The sequence below is a fragment of the Neoarius graeffei genome, chromosome 14 (genome assembly GCF_027579695.1).
Source record: "Neoarius graeffei isolate fNeoGra1 chromosome 14, fNeoGra1.pri, whole genome shotgun sequence".
In the NCBI taxonomy this organism is placed as follows: domain Eukaryota; kingdom Metazoa; phylum Chordata; class Actinopteri; order Siluriformes; family Ariidae; genus Neoarius; species Neoarius graeffei.
Window position 1 is genome coordinate 51,600,872 of NC_083582.1, and position 25,105 is coordinate 51,625,976.

At 39.5% G+C, this 25,105-nt stretch overlaps 1 protein-coding gene across 1 annotated transcript; it reads right to left on the bottom strand.

The window, feature by feature from the left end:
• Positions 1-2: 2 nt before the first annotated feature.
• Positions 3-25,105, bottom strand: casp7 (caspase 7, apoptosis-related cysteine peptidase). Its single transcript, XM_060939939.1, has 7 exons — positions 24,975-25,105; positions 19,367-19,489; positions 7,686-7,837; positions 7,365-7,493; positions 3,380-3,555; positions 3,108-3,246; positions 3-2,261 (listed from the first exon to the last, which is right to left on the bottom strand). The coding sequence occupies exons 2-7, from the start codon at positions 19,480-19,482 to the stop codon at positions 2,035-2,037; spliced, it is 939 nt and encodes a 312-aa protein (XP_060795922.1). The 5' UTR covers positions 19,483-19,489; positions 24,975-25,105; the 3' UTR covers positions 3-2,034.

Consider the following 25,105-nt stretch of genomic DNA (forward strand, 5'->3'; position numbering starts at 1 on the left):
AAGCAGTATTTATGTTTTAATACAGCAGAATGCTTAAAGGTATTACTTTAAATGCAAAACTGTTTCAGTCTAATTTGTCCCTAAATAATAAATAGGGGCAGAACATGTGGGAGTCAAATTCTTTCGATCAGTTGTACTTTTATACTAACTTATACAATTTTTTTCATTGTTTCAAATAATTTCATACATGTCCTGAGGACAATACAGCAATTATAATCAGTCAAGCCTTTGAAATGTTTTCTTTCAGAAATCCATTTATTTCAACACAAATGGAGGAAATATACTTCCTCCACTTGTATAATATACCAAAGGAAATCTCTCTATTGTAGTAGGCAGTTCGTTAAAACCTCCAACTAATGATACAGTAGCTGCCTCTGTAGATAATAAACTGACAGAACAGAATATGAAAATCAAAATCACAACTTTCATACAATACATGGGTTACTTGTAAAGTTTGTTGTTGGGTGTGTGTGTGCATGTGCAGATTCATGCATTTATTTTTTTATTCACAAACAGGAACTGTAGGATAAACCGTAAATAAAAAAATATATATATTTTTATTTAAGTGCTTTAACTCACTCCAAACTCACTGATGATGCTTAAATCCAACTCAAATACATTGCCTCCTGTACTTTAGGTTTATAGTTTTGGAGCAGATTATAGACCACACGGTCTCAAAATTCCAAATAAAATCTTTCACATAACCATTTGATCATGTGTAATAAAACAAATAAATGAATTATTAAACTGAATTATCAAATTATTATTCATTGATTAAATTTAAGAGAAACAATACAAAAATACTAGTGTTTTTACCACAAGCATAATCATCTTCCTCTTTCTCTTGCTGATAGGGTAACTAATGAAGAAGGTAATTCCCAATATGGACCATATACAAACAGCTCATACTTTGATGCTGCAGTGTGTAGGGCAGTAGGTTTTTGTGAACAGAGATAGGTGTAGACGTCAGTGAAGCAGTATTTGTTTCAATGGTGTAGTTCAAGTACATCATGTACAAATGTTTATTAGCTAGTAATATGAGTACGGTAGGTCAATAATAAACTAATTATACAATAATTTACTGATAAAGCTCAGATTACTGACCACCACAGTCACCTGATGGTCAAGAGCACTATATGACATTAAATTATGTGTAACTGGTTATAATGTATTTTTACAGAGTTAAGATGGATAAAATTCAATTGTTATTCCTGCAAGTGCTTAATTGCAAGAAGTGCCTTTGGGTCATGAACATATCTGGGTCTATATAAAAGAGAATAAAAGAAGAAATATGAAACAGTGACATTACTAAACAAGAGTCATCAGGAGATGACACATATCCCCCCGGCCCCCACTCCAAATTTTCCTAAGTTGAATTGGTTGCCATGAAAATATGGAAAAAAATAAAAATCACAGGCATCCTAAAATATCAAAAGGCACAACTCATCGAGTTACTTAACATAACGGTCAGGTTTTGTGAAAAAATTCCTAATAGTTTTTGAGTTATGCTCCGGAAACTAAAATGTTTACAGACGGACAGACAGAGCGATAGCTATATCCCCCTGCATTACATGCCGGGGGATAAAAAAATTAAATGCTTCCATCGGCTACAGGTCCATGAAACCGAACATTAATATTTCATACGGCCAGTGGACAAAGAACAGTGATAGTAATGTTCCATGGAATAAAAAGAAGAGATAAATAATCAGCATTAACATGCAGTGCCACTAAAGAACCACTCTTCTGAAGAATCTATTAAGTGTCCAGAATAAAGTCAGAAAGAAACTGCTTTCCCACACAACACTAATTCTAGCTGTGTCTGGATCCCTGAATTTTGAGACCATGTGGTCACATCCTGTTGGTCAGTCAGTCAGTCAGTCAGTCAGTCAGTCGTCACACTCCAGCTTTGACTGTGATGTGATATGTGCTACCAACATACTTGAAAAATAAAAAAAATAAAAAATAGAAATAAAAAGAATGAAGAATAAAAAAGGAAATCAAAGACCATAATGAAACTCTGAGGTCACAGAAATATCAGTTAAAATAAAGCTCTTTGGTCAGCATAGAGACAACACAGGGAATCTGCTTCTTCTCACTGAAGCGTGGGTCTTCAGACCAGGACTCAAAGTTGGTTGCTACCATGTAGTTGACACGTGTGAGGATCTGCAAGATTTCCAGTTGCTTGCCGGACTCGTTGAGGACATTACAAAGAGCTTGGACAAACCAAGAGCCCCGGCCTGGATTCCTCCATGAGTAGTAACCTGAACGAGAAATGCACCACTGTATCGGTCAGCATCTGATACACGTATAGTATATGGTAGCACTAATAAACTGATTTAAAAACCTCATCTCATCTTATCAAGGTTGCTATCAGAGGTAAGGAATTTTTCTGATTATGGGATTACGTTACAGTTTGGGCTTTCAGCAGTAACCAGACAAGCTGCATTTTTGTCTGGCTAAAAAGTGAAAAAAAAAAAAAAAAATAGAGATACTGGTAAAGGAACAACTATTTATAGCTGTAAGTGATAACAGGAAATAAACAGGTCTTACGGACATTCCATGATATTAAATGTAACTATAAGTGGATAAAAAGTACGTCATTTTCTAACAAAAATTGAATGTGTTGGCAAACTGCTGTAGTCTAAGGGGAATACAACACTTAATAAAACAGCATGTGGGGGCGTCGTGGCTCAGGTGGTTAAGGCGCCATACCATGAATGCGGGCGACCCGGGTTCGATTCCGGCCCGAGGTCATTTCCCGATCCCTTCCCGTCTCTCTCTCTCTCCCGCTCATTTCCTGTCTCTACACTGTCCTATCCAATAAAGGTGCAAAAAGCCCAAAAAAATATCTAAAAAAAAAAAAATAAAAAAAAAATAAAACAGCATGTGTTGTTATAGAAAAATAATCAACCCCAACCTTGATTATTTTCCTATAACTGCAAGCCCTACCATGTTTTATCCCTTACTTACTAAATAAAACACAAACAGTACTTCCACTCTTCTGCATTTTTTTTGGAATAGGCCATTTTCTACTACTACTGCTAACACTACAACTATGACTACTACTACTATTAATAATAATAATAATAAAAAAAATCACATGGTACCTGGAACAGTGGAGTAAGCAAACAAGAAATCTGCCTCCACTGGGATTTTGTGTCTGGGGTTTGCATCTGTTTCTAGAAAGTCACGAGGTGTTCCTGAGTCGGTCTGTATACCATCATCAAACTCTGAACCTCGACAGGCCTGTGAGAATAACTCATTAATACCCTCCACAAGCGAACAAGAAAGAGTTAGCAAGGTAAGTGACCATGCTGAGTAAACAAAATTGTGTCTATACGTATATCATTTTACGCAGGTCCTGCTCCTCTTCTCTTACCTGGATGAAGAAAAGCTTGGGTTTGCCCACAAGGCTCTTGCACATATCTCCTCTGAAGAGGGAGGTTATGTCTTTGATGGGCATGGCCCTGTCCGTTCCATATATCATGCCCTCCTCTCCATGGCTTAGCAAGATACAAGCAAAACAGGAGCTGTCAGTGTGATCCTCTTCCGACACTGATGCAAACACACAAACACAGAAAAGATAAGGACAAAGAGGAAAAATGACATTAGTGATTCTAGATGACAAAGAAAACAGCAACAGTGATCATCTGCTATTCACAATGTAGGTTAGAGCGATGCAAAAGTAGTACTCTAACCTGCAACCACACCTGTTCAAAAGAACAACCTTATAAACTACAAAGAATTTTTTTTTTGTACCATAAAGCATAAAAATGTGTTGCAACGGAATGAGTCTTTTGTTCTTATCAGGCTTGTACAGAAATAAAGTGCCCTCCACAATTACTGGCACCCTTTGGAAAGATCCATATAAAGGGTTGGAAAAAATTCATGAGCTTCCTCTCTCACTGAAAAAAAATGAGGAAAAATCCAATCTTTAATTGAAATAAATTTATTCAGAGAAAATCAAATATGTTTCCCATTTAAATTGTACATCTGTGATTTGATTGGAGTGTGTAGGAACTTTCAAGCTGTAATCCATGACTTCCAGATTAAATGGGGTACAAATATGAGGGGACACAGAGGCCAAATTCCCTCCCTGCATCTGAAATCACTCCCTACTCACTATATAGGGCACTATATAATGAGGACACAATTTTGTAGTGCTGTCCGAAACCTTAGTGAGGATTATTACACCCTATATAGTGCACTCAAAGTATCCCACAGTGCATCACAAAAAGTAGTGACAACCGATGGTCACTAACCAAAGCAATTTATCTCATCATGCATTGCGGTCGCGCTGAAAGAAATAAAATTAAAAGTCTCAAATCTGATTTAATAAAAGGCAGCGGCAAAGAAGAAAGTATTTAGCCTTGATTAAAAAAAACCCCGAAAGCTGCAGGTACTCTGTATTGATTAATGTGGGAAATGCGCTCAGTATAATATGGATTTATCACAAAAATACATGCATGTATTTATTATTTTGAAAAACCACCAGCCGACTGATCTGGCACATTTTAATTGTGCGACAGTAATGATGTAAATAACGGCGCGACAGAGTAGTGCCCGAAAGTGTTTTTTCATTTTACCAATGAGCTCACTATATAGTCCTCTACATACAGTGGGGCAAAAAAGTATTTAGTCAGCCACCAATTGTGCAAGTTCTCCCACTTAAAAAGATGAGAGAGGCCTGTAATTTTCATCATAGGTACACTTCAACTATGAGAGACAGAATGGGGGGAAAGAATCCAGGAAATCACATTGTAGGATTTTTAATGAATTAATTGGTAAATTCCTCGGTAAAATAAGTATTTGGTCACCTAAAAACAAGCAAGATTTCTGGCTCTCACAGACCTGTAACAACTTCTTTAAGAGGCTCCTCTGTCCTCCACTCGTTACCTGTATTAATGGCACCTGTTTGAACTCGTTATCAGTATAAAAGACACCTGTCCACAACCTCAAACAGTCACACTCCAAACTCCACTATGGCCAAGACCAAAGAGCTGTCAAAGGACACCAGAAACAAAATTGTAGACCTGCACCAGGCTGGGAAGACTGAATCTGCAATAGGTAAGCAGCTTGGTGTGAAGAAATCAACTGTGGGAGCAATTATTAGAAAATGGAAGACATACAAGACCACTGATAATCTCCCTCGATCTGGGGCTCCACGCAAGATCTCACCCCGTGGGGTCAAAATGATCACAAGAACGGTGAGCAAAAATCCCAGAACCACACGGGGGGACCTAGTGAATGACCTGCAGAGAGCTGGGACCAAAGTAACAAAAGCTACCATCAGTAACACACTACGCCGCCAGGGACTCAAATCCTGCAGTGCCCCCTGCTTAAGCCAGTACATGTCCAGGCCTGTCTGAAGCTTGCTGGAGAGCATTTGAATGATCCAGAAGAGGATTGGGAGAATGTCATATGGTCAGATGAAACCAAAATAGAACATTTTGGTAAAAACTCAACTTGTCGTGTTTGGAGGAGAAAGAATGCTGAGTTGCATCCAAAGAACACCATACCTACTGTGAAGCATGGGGGTAGAAACATCATGCTTTGGGGCTGTTTTTCTGCAAAGGGACCAGGACGACTGATCCGTGAAAAGGAAAGAATGAATGGGGCCATGTATCGTGAGATTTTGAGTGAAAACCACCTTCCATCAGCAAGGGCATTGAAGATGAACCGTGGCTGGGTCTTTCAGCATGACAATGATCCCAAACACACCGCCCAGGCAACAAAGGAGCGGCTTCGTAAGAAGCATTTCAAGGTCCTGGAGTGGCCTAGTCAGTCTCCAGATCTCAACCCCATAGAAAATCTTTGGAGGGAGTTGAAAGTCCGTGTTGCCCAGCGACAGCCCCAAAACATCACTGCTCTAGAGGAGATCTGCATGGAGGAATGGGCCAAAATACCAGCAACAGTGTGTGAAAACCTTGTGAAGACTTACAGAAAACGCTTGACCTCTGTCATTGCCAACAAAGGGTATATAACAAAGTATTGAGATGAACTTTTGTTATTGACCAAATACTTATTTTCCACCATAATTTGCAAATAAATTCTTAAAAAATCAGACAATGTGATTTTCTGGATTTTTTTTTCTCATTTTGTCTCTCATAGTTGAAGTGTACCTATGATGAAAATTACAGACCTCTCTCATCTTTTTAAGTAGGAGAACTTGCACAATTGGTGATTGACTAAATACTTTTTTGCCCTACTGTATAAGGAGTAGGGAGTAGTGAACAAGTGAGCGATTTCAGACACAGGGCCTTAATCATCCATCAACATGGGAAAGATAAGAGAACGCACAAACCAAATAAGGGAGAAATGTGTTGACCTTCATAAATCAGGGAATGGTGATAAAAATAGCTACTTGCCTGAAAATGTCCATTTCTACTGTTAGGGCAATAATTTAAAAAATGTACATCAGCTATAACTGTTACAGATTTGACTGGAAGAGGACATGAGTTTATTTTGCCCCCACATACACTACAGCGAGGAGGATGGTAAGAGAAGCAAAAAAATCCCCAAGGATCATGGTTGGTGAATTACAAGAAAAAGTAAAATCTTGGGGTTTCCAAGTCTCCAAAACCACCATCAGATGCCACCTCCATGCCAACAGATTATTTGGAAGGTATGCCAGAAAAAAAGCCTTTTCTGTCAGTTAACCACTGTGCTGGCCTGCTGGCCCTGCCTGCTTCCGTAATCTGTGTTTGTTTTGTTTTTTAGTAGGTCATGCCACAGACCGTCAGCATGATTGGAGATTCCTCACTATAAAATCCCTCCCTTTCTCATACCAGAGGAGTTCATCTCTTCCGCATAGCATTTTGCTGTTTTATCTTATGCAATATGCAACTCTATACATTCCATTCATCCTTGCACTGCACTGACTTTACTGGCTTTCACGTTCCATGACGTTATTTTGTCCTTTTCCGTAACTGGGGTGTACTTGTTGGTTAAAATAAACGTTATTTATTGGCCTTATCTCGGTATCTTGTGTTTTTGTTATGGTTTTGAAACAAACTATAACACCATAAATGTAAGTGCCTGAAGTTTATGAAACGCTATTAAAACTTTGACTGGAACCATGTTCTATGGTCTGATGTAACAAGGAGCTTTTTGGCAAAAAACACTTAGTGTGGGTTTGGCGTAAAAAGAAGGATGGCTATGATGAAAATAACCCTAATTTATTTCAATTAAATGTTGGATTTTTCTCATGCTTTCAGTGTGAGATGAAGCTACTTCACCAACAGGTGGATTTTTTCTAACCCTTTTTACTAATCTTTACAAGGGGGCCAATAATCATGGAGGGCACTGTATTAATTATTACAATAACAACATAAACAACAGTGTTGTCTGTCTGAATAACTCACCCTTTTTCAGTATCCCCTTCATTTTTTCACAGGTCTGGTCATTATAGACGAAAACTTCAAAGCCCAGGTTTTTAAAGCATTTGAACAGTTCCCCTGCATCTCGATCTGTGCCATTACGTACATTCATCCCTTACACAATGAAATGGCTATTAGTTTTTTTTTTTTTGTTGTGCACAGCTGTAATAAACATTCACATTGCTATTAATTACATTATTATTAAGTTAATACTTATAATTAAAGATTGCCAATTTATCATCAATTGCAATAGAATAATCAATTACCAATTTATTATCAACTGCAATAAGTTTAAAGGAAGCCTACCTGTCTCATGATAAAAGTTCTTATTGTTGATGATGATACATTTTCCTACTCGCCGGTAGTTCATCTTATATTGGCATGTTGGAGAAATTATCCTGTAGTGGTGCTGAGAGGATGATTCTTTTTCCGGCAACTTTTCATCCTTGTTCTTCTTGCTTCAGATAAGGAAACAACAGAAATTCAAAATACAGTGCAAAATCAGCATTCTGCGCAATGCCAAACATGAAGACATGTAACACTGAACATTCTACAAGAATATCCTACATTCCCTTTTCAATGTTAAAATGGGGAGCTAGCCTACATCAGCAGTACTCAGCCTAATAAAAATATTCGAAAACTCTTTCTAAACAGCACACACACACACACACACACACACACACACACACACACACACACAAAAAAAAAGCCACAGCCATTATTTATTCTGTCTAATTAGACAACAAATAACAAAAAGCGCACTAAAAAGATTAACAAAAATTAACACATGGCTGTAAATATTAAAACCTGTCAACTATTAAACTAACATAATATCATATCCATTTTCAGTACAAGTATTTATCCCTGAGGAATAATTATTAACAACTACTAACAGACTTCTTTTATCCTATTCAATTATCATATTTCCAGATGTCCATCTGGCAGGCCTCTTTGGCTACCACACACACACACACACACACACACAATATAAACAAGTTTTCTAGAAGAGCCTAGTCATCCAATTAACCAGGGTCTACAAACACAGTCCCCCAACACACACACACACACACACACACACCAGAGTTGCTCTATAGACATTCCACGTGATCTCTCTGACACACAGACATGATTTGCCGAGTTTCAGTTGGCAAACTTACCTGGGTTCATCATTTAGCAATACGCTACTCTGCATTGAAACTATCCTCAAACGTGACCCGGTTCTGTTAAATTTCTTTCCTTGGCACGTGGTGGGTGCTAGGATTCTGACATGCTCTATACTCAATAACAAATTGAGTAATGACTGTGCTGGCCAGGAAAGGTGCACGCTACCTGAGTCAGCAGCCACATCACCCCCCAGAGCTTTCTACAAGCCCATTCTACCCTGCTGCTGAGGTCATACAGAGCACCACTGACCCTCTGCTGACTGGCACACAAAGCAGCTATGGGCCTACAGGCTAGTTCATACAGGCTATGTACAGATAATACCAATACTTTGGCACTGTACTATCCTTAAACTGTTTCCAATATGTCCAAAAGTGATTTGCTTCCAGGTTGATTGGATCAGTATCCTTTAAGTTTAGATTTCAGCAATATATATAATTTATTCCTCAAACTGGGTGATGTGTGGATGAAATATTATTTCTAGATAGAATACTGACATTTAATTAAGTATTAAACAAAAATATTTATCCCATTGATCACAAGATACAAATCTTAATAAATGCAATATCGAGGCATGCATACCCACCCACTGCCGTGCACTGTTTATGTCCTGACAATAAAAATGTCTATCACATAGCTTGTAATCAACATCTATTGTGCATGTCAACTTAAGCAATGGTTTTAAGTGATCAGTTTAACCAATATGACTGTGATGCTGGGTGGCACAGTGGTGTAGTGGTTAGCACTGTCGCCTCCCAGCAAGAAGGTCCTGGGTTCAAGCCCAGTGCCCGGCAAGGGCCTTTCTGCGTGGAGTTTGCATGTTGTCTTTGTTAACTGGTGGCTCTAAATTGACGGTAGGTGTGAATGGTTGTTTGTCTCTGTGTGTCAGCCCTGTGATGACCTGGCGACTTGTCCAGGGTGTACCCAGCCTCTCGCCCATAGTCAGCTGGGATAGGCTCCAGCTTGCCTGTGACCCTGTAGAACAGGATAAGCAGTTACACATAATGGATGGATGGACTGTGATGCCACCTAATGGAAGAAACAGACCATTGCATGTAAATCAGCCTGATGAAAGAGTGAGCTCTTTGAACAGGTTCTTTTACATTTACACTTTTGTGTCAAATCTCCGCCAGAGCCTGATGGGCATCTCTACAGAAACGTAACAACACGTCGGGCCATGCAGACTCTGGCCACTGTGATTGGTCCATTTGGTAGCATCGCATTTCCGGCCACTCCTCCTTCTCCACGAAAACCGGAAATTATGATACAAATACAAATCTTTAAAGTATGAGGCTTTATAGCGGCTATAATTAATTATAATCCTGCATCTAATCATATGGATTTAAACAATACAGCGTTGCACAGTTTTCTTATTTCCGTTTATTATAAATCTTGTTTTAGCATTACTAATGCACATTCACCTATACAAAGCACATACAGATATATATATATATATATATATATATTTTTTTTTTTTTTTATCGTTCCAATTTTATCTGTGTATATTTTGTAATCGGCTTGTTCTTGGGATTTTTTTTTTAAATTCTATTTTATGTTGTACAGTGTGGTGGCATGGTGGTGTAGTGGTTAGCGCTGTCGCCTCACAGCAAGAAGGTCCGGGTTCGAGCCCTGTGGCTGGCGAGGGCCTTTCTGTGCGGAGTTTGCATGTTCTCCCCGTGTCCGCATGGGTTTCCTCCGGGTGCTCCGGTTTCCCCCACAGTCCAAAGACATGCAGGTTAGGTTAACTGGTGACTCTAAATTGACCGTAGGTGTGAATGTGAGTGTGAATGGTTGTCTGTGTCTATGTGTCAGCCCTGTGATGACCTGGCGACTTGTCCAGGGTGTACCCCGCCTTTCGCCCATAGTCAGCTGGGATAGGCTCCAGCTTGCCTGCGACCCTGTAGAACAGGATAAAGCGGCTAGAGATAATGAGATGAGATGTTGTACAGTGTGTCTTTTTTCTTTTCGCATGTCTGATAACGTGCTTCTGTTACATAATTTCCCAGCTTGGGATCAATAAAGTAAATCTATCTATCTATCTATCTATCTATCTATCTATCTATCTATCTATCTATCTATCTATCTATCAGTATCAATCTTGAACACACAGACGAGTTCAAACACTTCAGAAATGCTTTCAGAGAGAATTCACTCGGTTTATAATTAATCATGTGATGCTTCTTTTTTTTTCAAAACAGCATTTTATCTGTGTTATTTTCTGCTTATTAGTCCACCAGTGAAACACAGAACTCGCATTCTGCTCTTCTTCTACATGTAAAAGCAGTAAATTCTGGTGCGTTTCATACGACAGCACCTCCTAGAGGAGTGCTGTGACCAAGAGAATGTACTGTTGGTTTTATTTGGTCAAAACTGGGTTTTGGAGGCGGCACAGTGGTGTAGTGGTTAGCACTGTTGCCTCACAGCAAGAAGGTCCGGGTTCAAGCCCCGTGGCCAGCGAGGGCCTTTCTGTGCGGAGTTTGCATGTTCTCCCCGTGTCCGCGTGGGTTTCCTCCGGGTGCTCCGGTTTCCCCCACAGTCCAAAGACATGCAGGTTAGGTTAACTGGTGACTCTAAATTGACCGTAGGTGTGAATGTGAGTGTGAATGGTTGTCTGTGTCTATGTGTCAGCCCTGTGATGACCTGGTGACTTGTTCAGGGTGTACCCCGCCTTTCGCCCGTAGTCAGCTGGGATAGGCTCCAGCCCACTTGCGACCCTGTAGAACAGGATAAAGCGGCTACAGATAATGGATGGATGGATTTTGGAGATTTGTCCAACTTTGACAGGGCATACAAAAGGCATGAGAAAAGCAAGGAACACTTAAGTTCATGTGTATGTTTAAGTTTACTTGGCAAAGTCGGAGTAGAACATGACAGAATTCACATAGAAATAAATAATTGACTAATGACAAATAACAAGTGAAAAATTCTATAAACCGGTATAAAGGAGTCGCATAGGTTTGTCTTTTTTTTTTTGTATATAAGGACAATGCTTTAACTCTAATTTAATCACACTTCTTCAGTTTAAATGCCCATTTTTAATATCTGAGTATCTGGGTGAATGGTGAGACAAACACTGCAGGCACTATACAAGTGCAGGAATGCTTACTGAATTAATCAATGCACATTTTCTCTTCTAATTTAACAATGATTAAAGTACTCTATAAAATGATAAACACTGTTAATGTTTACCAACGTTGTTAATAAGAAAGTAGAGTATGATTCCAGGCAAATTTGAGCATTACCGGGAGCCCCATACTTATAGGAATGCATTGACCTGATTTTTGATTGCTTGACCGTACGAAGATACGCATGAATGACGAATGTGTACCACCACAGGGAACCCAGCCAGAAGTACAAGACAACATACCTCATAAACACTTGACTACCAGACAACGAAATTTGTATCTTTATTTACATAAGATAGATGGGTTTTTATCCAGCAGTTATTTTTAATCTGCTTTGTAAAAAATCATGTGGGATTATTTACTAACACATTTTACGGAAAAGATTCACAACAATTTCATATAAAACTAGCTAAAACAGTTTTATTAGTTCATAAGCTTGTTGGACAGTTGACAGTTTCTGTAATATAAGGGCGGGAGATAGATATAACCTCAGGAAGACACGCTAGCAAACAGATCCAAAATGGAGACAAAGGCAGCGTCAAAAAACAGGCAGTGGTCGAGTGAGGCACAGACACGATATCAGAGGTAATACGATACTCACAGTCCAAAAACACAAAACAAGGTCAAAACCAGAAAAGCGATATAAAATACCAAGCTTTTGCAAAGTCTGTGTGTTACTGAGAGTCCTTATATGTATGCGCTGTTTTTGCGCTCTAATCAGGAACAGGTGCATGCGGATTAGTCTTAATGGCATGTGCACGCTTTGCACTGTGCGGCTGTGCACTGAGCTCCAATGCGCGTGGACATCAAAGATGTAATGAGACAACTGTTTGACATATCAAGCTTGATACTGGATTGTAACTATATAGTCATGACATAAAGAGAAAGCACTGGTTCACTGCTGTCCACCAAGCGCCCAACAGGGTCACACCATAATAAAGTCGTGGTGCCGTTTTTGGTGCATGGCATGTGATGTCAAAGAAAGGTATAAATATGTATTCATACCTGTGATGTGTATCTCATTATTGGTATCACTGCCACAAAACAATGCAGCAATTTATTGATGTGAAATACACAACACTACACAATTCGATGGTTCATATGCTATAATATTATTATTCTATTCAGGTTGATTTTGTGCCCTTGTATTTTGCTCATACACTCATCAGGAGCTCTGCTTTTAGGCAATGCCTAAATAAACAACAGTCATCAGGAGATGACATATCCCCTTGGCCCCCACATGAAACCTGACTCCAAATTGTCCCAAGTTGAATTGGTTGCCATAGAAATACGGGAAAAAAAATTAATATTCATATAAAAATCACAGAAATCCCAAAATGTCAAAGGGCACAACTCTTCTAGTCACTTAATATAACTGTCAGGTTTTGTGAAAAAAAAACTTCCTAATAGTTTTTGAGTTATGCTCCAGAAACTAAAATGTTTGCAGACGGACAGAGCGATAGCTACAGTCAAAGTAAAAAGTATATGAACCCTTTGGAATTATCTGGTTTTCTGCATGAATTGGTAATAAAAAGTGATCTCTTCATCTAAGTCACAGGTACTGATGTACACAATGAGCTTAAGCCAATAACACAAAAAAATTCTACTTTTTCATGACTTTATTATACAAATCAGGGATGAGAGTGGCTTGTGATGAAAAAATCTGAAAAATTAGCCGGGGTTCTGGGGGCCGCAGGCCCCCAGTGGGGTCCAGGGGGCGAAGCCCTGGGGAGCTCATGGATTTTAGAGATTTTTTACCCTAAAAACCATTTATTTTATCATCAACATTTTACAAATGTTGTTGAAATACCATACCCTGTTTGCTTACAAAATTGACACTTATACAAAAGTAGAACTCTCTTTCAAGTACATACATTACTTAAACTTTCATTTGATAAAGATCAACTACACCTATGTAAAGGAAACATTGACATAGGCCTTTTGTGATAAATGTTGCATATACATTCCAGGTGAGCACCAACATGGTACTTCAAATTTGCTGCTCTAAATCCAAACTAAGGTAACACATTCACTGCTATATTAAATAATGATTTATATGATTTATGAATACATTTTTCCTTTGGTTCTATAAAGTGTTTGTCTATTTACAATATATACAACTATTTACAGTTTCATGGTGCAGAAAATGTATTTCTTCTTTATATTGAGCTTTTTAGCAAGAGCTAAAAGCTTGTTGGTCCTCTCCCTCTTTTTAGCCAACTCCTCTTGATTTTTCACATGCTCCAGCCTTGCTTTCTTTTGCTCCCTGTCTAACTCTTCCTTCTGTATGCTCAAAGGAAAGCAATCAGATCTGCGCGATTCAGCCGTGAAAAAGTCGGCATCTGCGCCTTTAGTTTGTGTGGAGAGATATGATCTGCAATAACATGCATTGTTGGCTACAGACCGAAACATACTTTCAGAATGCACTGGCCAAGGCAGGACTAAACTCGATGCGCCTTCTAATGATAATTAAAAAAAAAAAAACAGAATAGTAATTTGTAAGCTAAAAAGCCTGTGTCTACACTTTTTTCTTTCGCCGAGTGGCATCTGTGTTCAACTGGGGCGGGACATGACTGAATGGGTGTTTCTGATTTGTTAGCTGTCTTTAACTGGGGCGGGAGGGCGGGACATGACTGAATGGGTGTTTCTGATTTGTCAGCTGTCTTTAACTGGGGCGGGAGGGCGGGACATGACTGAATGGGTGTTTCTGATTCGTCAGCTGTCATCCTTACAGCGCATGGCATGCCCCAAGTGTTTACAAACACAGAATTCCAAGTCCTCTGCTCCAAAATCGGCAGCTTCAAAACGATTGATTTTTTTTTTTAACCGGCAACCAAAAAAAAATTAACCGGTTGACGTTGATTCAGTCAACCATCGGTCAAACGGTCATCGGTTAACATCCCTATACCCTACCCCCCTAAAATTTTCTCAACGGATTTGCAACAATATAAAAAAAGGTCCATTTTGACTGAAAAAAAGCGGAATTCCGCCAAAAAGCGGAAAACTCTCATCCCTGCAAATGCATTCAACATTCACAGTAGTGGTGGAAAAAGTAAGTGAACCTTTGGATTTAACAACTGGTTGACCCTCCTTTGGCAGCAATGACCTCAACCAGGCACTTCCTGTAACTGCAGATCAGACCTGTACATCGTGCAAGGGGAATTTAAGCCCATTCTTCCCTGCAGAACTGCCTTAACTCTTCCATATTCTTGGGTTGTCTTCTGTGTATGGCTGTCTTCAAGTCATTCCACAGCATCTCAATAGGATTGAGATCTGGGCTCAGACTAGGCCACTCCAAAAGGCGGATTTTGTTCTTCTGAAACCAATGTGCTGTGGATTTGCTGTGGGGTCATTGTCCTGTTGCATCACCCAGCCTTTTCTGAGCTTCAGTTGATGGACAGACACCCTCGCATTATCCTGGAGAATTTGTTGATAAATTTGGGAATTCATTTTCCCCTCAATGATGGCAAGCTGTCCAGGCACTGACGCAGCAAAGCAGGCCCAAATCATGATGTTCCCTCCACCATACGTACATTACTGTAGGGATGATGTTTTGATGTTGATATGCAGTGCCCTTTTTATGCCAAATGGAGTTCTGCTTGTTCCTCCCAAATAGTTCAATTTTGGTTTCATCACTCCACAAAACATTTTCCCAGCATCATTGTGGAGTGTCCAAGTGCTCTTTTGCAAAATTCAGGCATGCAGCAATGTTCTTTTCTGACAGCAATGGCTTCCTTCTTGGTGTCCTGCCATGGACTCCTTTCTTGTTCAATGTTTTGCATATTGTTGAATCATGAACAGAGATGTGTTAGCCAGCTCTAATGACATCTTCAAGTCTTTCGCGATCACTCTAGGGTTCTTCTTTACCTTGTTAATGATTTTGTGTTGTGCTCTTGGGGTCATCTTAGCAGGGTACCCAGTTCTAGGCAGAGTAGCCACAATACCTAATCGTCTCCAATTATAGACAACTTACCTGACAGTAGACTGATGAATACCTAAAATCTTTGAGATGACTTTGTAACCCTTTCCAGCCTTATGTAAGTTAAGTAAGTTCTTGATCTTAGGTCTTCAGCTAGCTCTTTTGTATGAGGCATGATTCCCATCTGGATATGCTTCTTGTCAAAAGTTCAAACTCAAACTTTTCAGGGGATTTTATCAATCAAAGTAATCCTAGGCCACACCTCTGAACTCGTTTCATTAAATGGAACCCAGGTGTGCTAAATTCTGACTACAATGAGCTTTTTAAAAAGTCATTAGCTTAGGGTTCACTTACTTTTTCCAACCTTCAGTTTCACAGTTTGAATGATTTATTCAATATGGTCAAACATTCTTTGAAAATTTGTGTATCTTTAGTTATAGGAGACAGTCTTTGTTCATTATTGTGACTTACATGAAGATATGACCATGTTTTATATGGGAATTAGGACATCCATCCATTATCTGTAGCCGCTTATCCTGTCCTACAGGGTCGCAGGCAAGCTGGAGCCTATCCCAGCTAACTATAGGCGAGAGGTGGGGTACACCCTGACAAGTCACCAGGTCATCGCAGGCAACCATTCACACCTACGGTCAATTTAGAGCCACCAATTAGCCTAATCTGCATGCCTTTGGACTGTGGGGGAAACCGGAACACCTGGAGGAATCCCACACGGACACGGGGAGAACATGCAAACTCCACACAGAAAGGCCCTCGCCGGCCACAGGGCTTGAACCTGGACCTTCTTGCTGTGAGGCGACAGTCAGTACGTTTACATGCACATCCAAATCGAGCTACTGTCGGTAATCGAGCAAAGGGTCCCAGCAGGGGTGCCAGAGAAATCCAATCTTACATGCACAAGTGAAATCAGGCTATTGTGCAAGGTGCATTGTGCACCCGAGCCACACGTGGCGCTACACGCCCCATCGTGTTGGTACACTTCCGGTTGTCGTCATGAAGAAGAGCTATAGTGTTGCCAGATGCTGCTGACGTATTCCAACCCAAAACATGTTCAAATCCGCCAAAATGCACTTAAAACCCCCCAATCTGGCAACACTGGCAGTTCCGTGTTCAAGCTGTTAGGCTTGCTCTAACAGACTGTATAGCTACAAACTGTCCGGCGCAGACCACTGTTTTGTAAGACAACTTATTTTGCACAATAATATTTTTCTAAAGTCCATTTTTTGCTTACAAAAAAATATTTTTTTTTTGCTTACAATTTAACTTATGTCTTAATAAACACACAAAAAGTTCAATTGTTTTGTTTTTATTGACATTCTTCAGATGTTGGACATATATACTGTATACACACACACACAAACACAATGACTTGTTTATGTACACAATTCACAGCTATGCAACAGCTGTACAGATGTATTTGGTGATACAGTAAGTGAGCTAAATTTTAACAGTGCAAACAATGCCACAAAAAGAAAAGATTCATGCCATTGTCATGATTCGTTGTCATGCCGACCGAGGCTGTTGTTTTTCCCGCTTTTGGTCTCGTCACTCGTCACTTCCGGAAGGGGCAGCGCTGAAGTAAGTGGCTCGACTCCGTAGCTCGATAGGGTTTACATGCACTAAGTAGCTTGGCTAAAATCGCATAATCTAGGTCGTGTAGCTCGATTGCGAGAAATCAAGTTCGGTTCAATTTCAGCCTAGCTAAGGTGTTTACATGCCATTTAGAGCTTCGATTTCAGTCGAGCAATGGCAGAAATTCGATTTTCTCTATGTGCATGTAAACGCACTGAGTGTTAACCACTACACCACCATGCCGCCCGGAATTAGACATACAGTGGTGCTTAAAAGTTTGAGCCCTTTAGAATTTTTTATATTTCTGCATAAATATGACCTAAAACATCATCAGGTTTTCACACAAGTCCTAAAAGTAGATAAAGAGAACCCAGTTAAACAAATGAGACAAAAATATTATACTTGGTCATTTATTTATTGAGGGAAATGATCCAATATTACATATCTGTGAGTGGTAAAAGTATGTGAACCTCTAGGATTAGCAGTTAATTTGAAGGTGAAATTAGAGTCAGGTGTTTTCAATCAATGGGATGACAATCAGGTGTGAGTGGGCACCCTGTTTTATTTAAAGAACAGGGATCTATCAAAGTCTGATCTTCACAACACGTTTGTGGAAGTGTATCATGGCACAAACAAAGGAGATTTCTGAGGACCTCAGAAAAAGTGTTGTTGATGCTCATCAGGCTGGAAAAGGTTACAAAACCATCTCTAAAGAGTTTGGACTCCACCAATCCACAGTCAGACAGATTGTGTACAAATGGAGGAAATTCAAGACCATTGTTACCCTCCCCAGGAGTGGCTAACCAACAAAGAGCACTCCAAGAGCAAGGCGTGTAATAGTTGGCGAGATCACAAAGGACCAGGGTAACTTCTAAGCAACTGAAGGCCTCTCTCACATTGGCTAATGCTAATGTTCATGAGTCCACCATCAGGAAAACACTGAACAATAATGGTGTGCATGGCAGGGTTGCAAGGAGAAAGCCACTGCTCTCCAAAAAGAACATTGCTGCTCGTCTGCAGTTTGCTAAAGATCACGTGGACAAGCCAGAAGGCTATTGGAAAAATGTTTTGTGGACGGATGAGACCAAAATAGAACTTTTTGGTTTAAATGAGAAGTGTTATGTTTGGAGAAAGGAAAACACTGCATTCCAGCATCAGAACCTTATCCCATCTGTGAAACATGGTGGTGGTAGTATCATGGTTTGGGCCTGTTTTGCAGTGTCTGGGCCAAGACAGCTTGCCATCATTGATGGAACAATGAATTCTCAATTATACCAGCGAATTCTAAAGGAAACTGTCAGGACATCTGTCCATGAACTGAATCTCAAGAGAAGGTGGGTCATGCAGCAAGACAAGAACCCTAAGCACACAAGTCGGTCTACCAAAGAATGGTTAAAGAAGAATAAAGTTAATGTTTTGGAATGGCCAAGTCAAAGTCCTGACCTTAATCCAATCGAAATGTTGTGGAAGGACCTGAAGCGAGCAGTTCATGTGAGGAAACCCACCAACATCCCAGAGTTGAAGCTGTTCTGTATGGAGGAATGGGCCAAAATTCCTCCAAGCTGGTGTGCAGGACTGATCAACAGTTACCAGAAATGTTTAGTTGCAGTTATTGCTGCACAAGGGGGTCACACCAGATACTGAAAGCAAAGGTTCACATACTTTTACCACTCACAGATTGGATCATTTCCCTCAATAAATAAATGACCAAGTATAATATTTTTTTCTCATTTGCTTAACTGGGTTCTCTTTATCTACTTTTAGGACTTGTGTGAAAATCTGATGATGTTTTAGGTCATATTTATGCAGAAATATAGAAAATTCTGAAGGGTTCACAAACTTTCAAGCACCACTGTAAATATAGAAAAGTCCAAGGGTTTCACAAACGTTTTACTTTGACTGTATATCAGCCTGTATTATAGGCAGGGGAGATTAAAAAAAAAAAGGAAATGAGTCGTTTGGGAGACGAAAGAGTCGGTTCTTTTACTCTGACTCACTGAAAAGAACCGGAATTCATGTAACACTGACTCCTGTATCTGACTTATGATCTCATCTTTCTTTCTTTCTTGTTCTCATTTGTTTTTACAGTTCACAAATACAGTTTTTAAATGAGGAAAGGATTTATAAAAAGAGAACTGGTTCACTTTGAACCAGTTCATAACAGGATGTGGAGAAAGGATTGACTCACTCACCCTCCAAAAAGAAGAAATCTTGCGCTCCGATCTGGCTTTGCATCTGTTTGGTCCCCATAACCACCTTCCTCTTCCTCAGAGTCTTCAGTTTTAACACGCAAAGTTTCTTCATCCATTATGTGCCTATTGTAGCAACGAAACCCAGTGATTAGAATTGTGTCCAAAAGTTAGTGCAGGTTCAGACTTTACGGTACAGTGACAGTGTCATGCTTTAGTTTCTCTGGGTACGTTTATAATCTTTCCATGAAGATGACAGATGGAGCAGATGAAAAACACATAATAAATATCTATCAGTGATTCCAAGGGATCTGTTACAGACAGAGATTAAATTGGGCCGGAGCCCTCCGGAGCTCATCTCCGCCTCCTCGCCTCGGCAGTACAGCCAGCAGGAGCTGAGCTCCCTCTGCTTCAGTGTTTATAATAATATAAAACTTTTATTCATTTTCATCTATTCTAAAAACACCATCAATATGAGAGTTCGTCAATAATGATTTAGACAACCAAAAAAAAAAGCTAAAGTGAATTACACCCATCAATTAAAAAAAAAAAGTTTTCATTGGAATTATCATTGAATGCGCATGCGCTGCGAGAATGCGTGACATCACACAGCATCATCATACGTTTAATGTTAACGTTAATGGACTTCAGCTCGAGAAACTGGCGCCACTGTTTTCTATCAGTCCGTCATACTTTATATTTTATGAGGATTTATGTCGTACGAAGTTGTAACTATCTGCTAAACATGATGCCTTAGCAAAGTAGACAGAGGTAAGTTATGGTTCTTTTGTTTATTTTGTCTTTAGTTGAAAAATTTTCTCAGGCAAAATATACTGGTGCAGCAGATGACATAAGTAATGTTAGCTAACACTGACAGACAGGATGCTAGTCGAAAAATTCATGCCTCCATTTGCTGAAGTTCAGATCTTTTTGTCTGTAGTTCTGTCATATTTTATCTTCATTTACTAAGTTGTAGCTGTTTTCTGTGTTTTTAGCTTTTAGGTAAATATCAGAAAATTGAGTTAGCTAATTTAATGGATGCCCGTTAACCTGTCTGTGCGCATGAAACGTTAGCAAACCTCCCTCGTGATAGTGAGAACTGGCAGCCTGGACTTTTCCATTGGCTCGCGCGCTCGACTCCCAATCCAATGTTGCTTTGGTCGGCCAAAGTTATGAGGTTGCTGTGGGGCACTATGACAGACTAAATAACAAAATTAAACGATTCAGACATCCCGAGTCTCCCGGACACTCTGGGAGTCTCCCCAGGAGCATGTAGACAGAGACAGGAAAGGCAGGAGAAACTTGATCTAAGTCCTATTTGGAAAGTTGTAAATTAAATTGTAATGACTGGCTATTGCTGATATGTGGTTTGATGTTGTGACATGTCAGTAAGTTTAGCAAACAATTGATTTGATTGATGTAGATTTATGATGGGCGGCACGGTGGTGTAGTGGTTAGCGCTGTCGCCTCACAGCAAGAAGGTCCGGGTTCGAGCCCCGTGGCCGGCGAGGGCCTTTCTGTGCGGAGTTTGCATATTCTCCCCGTGTCCACGTGGGTTTCCTCCGGGTGCTCCGGTTTCCCCCACAGTCCAAAGACATGCAGGTTAGGTTAACTGGTGACTCTAAATTGACCGTAGGTGTGAATGTGAGTGTGAATGGTTGTCTGTGTCTATGTGTCAGCCCTGTGATGACCTGGCGACTTGTCCAGGGTGTACCCCGCCTTTCGCCCATAGTCAGCTGGGATAGGCTCCAGCTTGCCTGCGACCCTGTAGAAGGATAAAGCGGCTAGAGATGATCAGATGAGATGAGATGAGACTGGCTATTGCTGATATGTGGTTTGATGTTGCGACATGTCAGTAAGTTTAGCAAACAATTGATTTGATTGATGTAGATTTATGATGGGTGGCATGGTGGTGTAGTGGTTAGCGCTGTCGCCTCACAGCAAGAAGGTCCGGGTTCGAGCCCCGGGGCCGGCGAGGGCCTTTCTGTGTGGAGTTTGCACATTCTCCCCGTGTCCACGTGGGTTTCCTCCGGGTGCTCCGGTTTCCCCCACAGTCCAAAGACATGCAGGTTAGGTTAACTGGTGACTCTAAATTGACCGTAGGTGTGAATGTGAGTGTGAATGGTTGTCTGTGTCTATGTGTCAGCCCTGTGATGACCTGGCGACTTGTCCAGGGTGTACCCCGCCTTTCGCCCGTAGTCAGCTGGGATAGGCTCCAGCTTGCCTGCGACCCTGTAGAACAGGATAAAGCGGCTACAGATAATGAGATGAGATTTACGGTGTGAGATGTAAAGAACTATTGTTAATATGTGAATTGATGGTGTGAGATGTAAACAAGTAATGCAAATAACAGTGTAGATTGATGAGATATAAATAACTATTGCTAATATGTATTGTGAATAAGTTTTACAAATTACAGTGTAGATTGATGGTAAAAACGTAGGCTTAAGTTACCAATATGTGCATTGATGTGAGATATAAATAAGTAGGCCATAAGTTGATAAAATATGTATTAAAGCGATGGTGCGATAAATAGAAATGTTTTGAGAGATATTGACCACTGTGAGTGAAGAAGGGCTCCCCATCCTTACAAAAGCCAATTTAACCACTGGTTACAGAATCATTCAAGTGCCTTTACTCCTATATTACACCTTACTAGTGCATCTCAAAAAATTAGAATACCATGAAAAAGTTCCTTTTTTTTCATAATTTAATTCAAAAAGGTAAACTTTTATATATTCTATATTCATTACATGTAAAGTGAAATATTTAAAACCTTTTTTGTTTTAATTTTGATGATTATGGCTTATAGCTCATGAAAATCAGAAATTCAGTATTTCAAATTATTAGAATATTATCAATCAAAAAAAGGATTTACAATACAGAAATGTCCAACTTCTGAAAAGTATATTCATTTATACACTCAATACTTGGTTGGGGCTCCTTTACCATGAATTACTGTATGAGTGCGGTGTGGCATGGAGGTGATCAGTCTGTGGCACTGCTGAGGTGTTATTGAAGCCCAGGTTGCTTTGGTAGTGGCCTTCAGCGTATCTGTATTTTTGGGTCGGGTGTTTCTCATCTTCCTCTTGACAATACCCCATAGATTCTCTATGGGGTTCAGGTCAGGCAAGTTGGCTGGCCAATCAAACACAGTAATATCATGTTCAGCAAACCATTTGGTAGTAGTTTTGGCACTGTGAGTAGGTGCTAAGTCCTGCTGGAAAAGGAAATCCGCATGTCCAAAAAGCTCGTCAGCAGATGGAAGCATGAAGTGCTCTAAAATCTCCTGGTAGATGGCTGTGTTGACTTTGGACTTGATAAAATACAGTGGACCAACACCAGCAGATGACATGGCACCCCAAATCATCACAAACTATGGAAACTTCACACTGGGCTTCAAACACCTTGGATTCTGTGCCTCTCCACTCTTCCTCCAGACTCTAGAACCGTGATTTCCAAATTAAATGCAAAATGTACTTTCATCTGAAAAGAGGACTTTGGACCACTGAGCAACAGTCCATTTCTTTCTCTCCTTACCCCAGATAAGACACTTCTGACATTCTCTCTGGCTCAGGAGTAGCTTGATATTAGGAATGTGAAAGTTGTATCCCCTTTCTTGAAGATGTCCGTTCGTGATGGGTCTTGATACACTGACACCAGCCTCAGTCCACTCCTTGTGAAGCTCTCCCAAGTTCTTGAATCAACTTTTCTTGACAATCCTCTCAAGACTGCGGCCATCCCTGTTGCTTGTGCACCTTTTCCAGCCACCCTTTTCAGCAATGACCTTTTGTGGCTTAACCTCCTTGTGGAGGGCATCAGTGATCATCTTCTGGACGACAGTCAAGTCAGCAGTCTTCCCCATGATTGTGGTTGTGTGTACTGAACTAGACCGAGAGATACACTGTGTTCATACTGTTTTACTCAAACTCGAAATGAAATATTCTAATATTTTGAGATTTTTTTTTATGTTTTTGTACTGTATGCCATATGGATTAAAATTAAAATAGAAAAATGCTTGAAACATTTTAGTTTATGTGTAATGAGTCTATAATATATAACATTTTCACTTTCTTAAATAACTGATGGAAAATATTGAACTTTTTCACAATATTCTAATTTTTTGAGATGCACTAGTATATTTCACTTGTGTTGCATGACTTAGCCATGAACCGGTTTTGTGGTTCAGATCCGGAACTAGCTCCAGATCTGACTAGGCAACTTTCTGAAAGCAAGTTAGTAGGATTTAAAAAATGCAGGACGGTTAACCACATATTTTACACTTCACCTATAACAGAACTAGATTCGTTAGTTAACCATGTTAAAAAAAATATAGCCTAAGACCAGAATTTATTTAATATATTACACTACCGTTCAAAAGTTTGGGGTCACCCAGACAATTTTGTGTTTTCCATGAAAAGTCACACTTTTATTTACCACCATAAGTTGTAAAATGAATAGAAAATATAGTCAAGACATTTTTCTGGCCATTTTGAGCATTTAATCGACCCCACAAATGTGATGCTCCAGAAACTCAATCTGCTCAAAGGAAGGTCAGTTTTATAGCTTCTCTAAAGAGCTCAACTGTTTTCAGCTGTGCTAACATGATTGTACAAGGGTTTTCTAATCATCCATTAGCCTTCTGAGGCAATGAGCAAACACATTGTACCATTAGAACACTGGAGTGAGAGTTGCTGGAAATGGGCCTCTATACACCTATGGAGATATTGCACCAAAAACCACACATTTGCAGCTAGAATAGTCATTTACCACATTAGCAATGTATAGAGTGGATTTCTGATTAGTTTAAAGTGATCTTCATTGAAAAGAACAGTGCTTTTCTTTCAAAAGTAAGGACATTTCAAAGTGACCCCAAACTTTTGAACGGTAGTGTGTGTGTATATATATATATATATATATATATATATATATATACCTATGAACATACCTATGAACATACCTATGAACATACCTATGAGCTGCTACGCAGCTAACCTGGCTTGCTTTCTTACGCCCTGTTTACTAAAATACCAACAGTCTTCGTGACAGGATATTAAACTGATGCGAGCTGTTGAAAATAATTGGCTACACTACCGTTCAAAAGTTTGGGGTCACTTTGAAATATATATATATATATATATATATATATATATATATATATATATATATATATAAAGTTTGGGGTCACTTTGAAATATATATATATATATATATATATATAAAGTTATATATATTTCAAAGTCACTTTGAAATATATATATATATATATATATATATATATATATATATATATATATATATATATATATATTTCAAAGTGACCCCAAACTTTATATATATATATATATATATATATATATATATATATATATATATTTCAAAGTGACCCCAAACTTTTGAACGGTAGTGTAGCCAATTATTTTCAACAGCTCGCATCAGTTTAATATCCTGTCACGAAGACTGTTGGTATTTTAGTAAACAGGGCGTAAGAAAGCAAGCCAGGTTAGCTGCGTAGCAGCTCATATGTATGTTCAACCTTAGCCACACTGCTAGCTAGTTATACTGAAGTAACTCTTACTGACTAAAAGTTAGTGAAGGAATAAAGACTTACTTCTCTCACGAAAAGACTCCCAAACACTACAGACGTTTTCACACAGGGTCTTTTAAAGGAAAAGAAAGTGAAAGAAAACCAGGAACAAAGTTTCTGAAGTACAGTAAAGAACTGTGCTGTGCAGCCTGTGA

Coding starts and splice junctions, on each gene's coding strand:
- casp7 (XM_060939939.1), bottom strand. CDS start 19,482: ATGGATGAAGAAACTTTGCGTGTTAAAACTGAAGACTCTGAGGAAGAG. Junction 7,838..19,366: donor AGATTTCTTCTTTTTGGAGG/GTGAGTGAGTCA, acceptor CCTTATCTGAAG/CAAGAAGAACAAGGATGAAA. Junction 2,262..3,107: donor TGCTTACTCCACTGTTCCAG/GTACCATGTGAT, acceptor TTTCTCGTTCAG/GTTACTACTCATGGAGGAAT.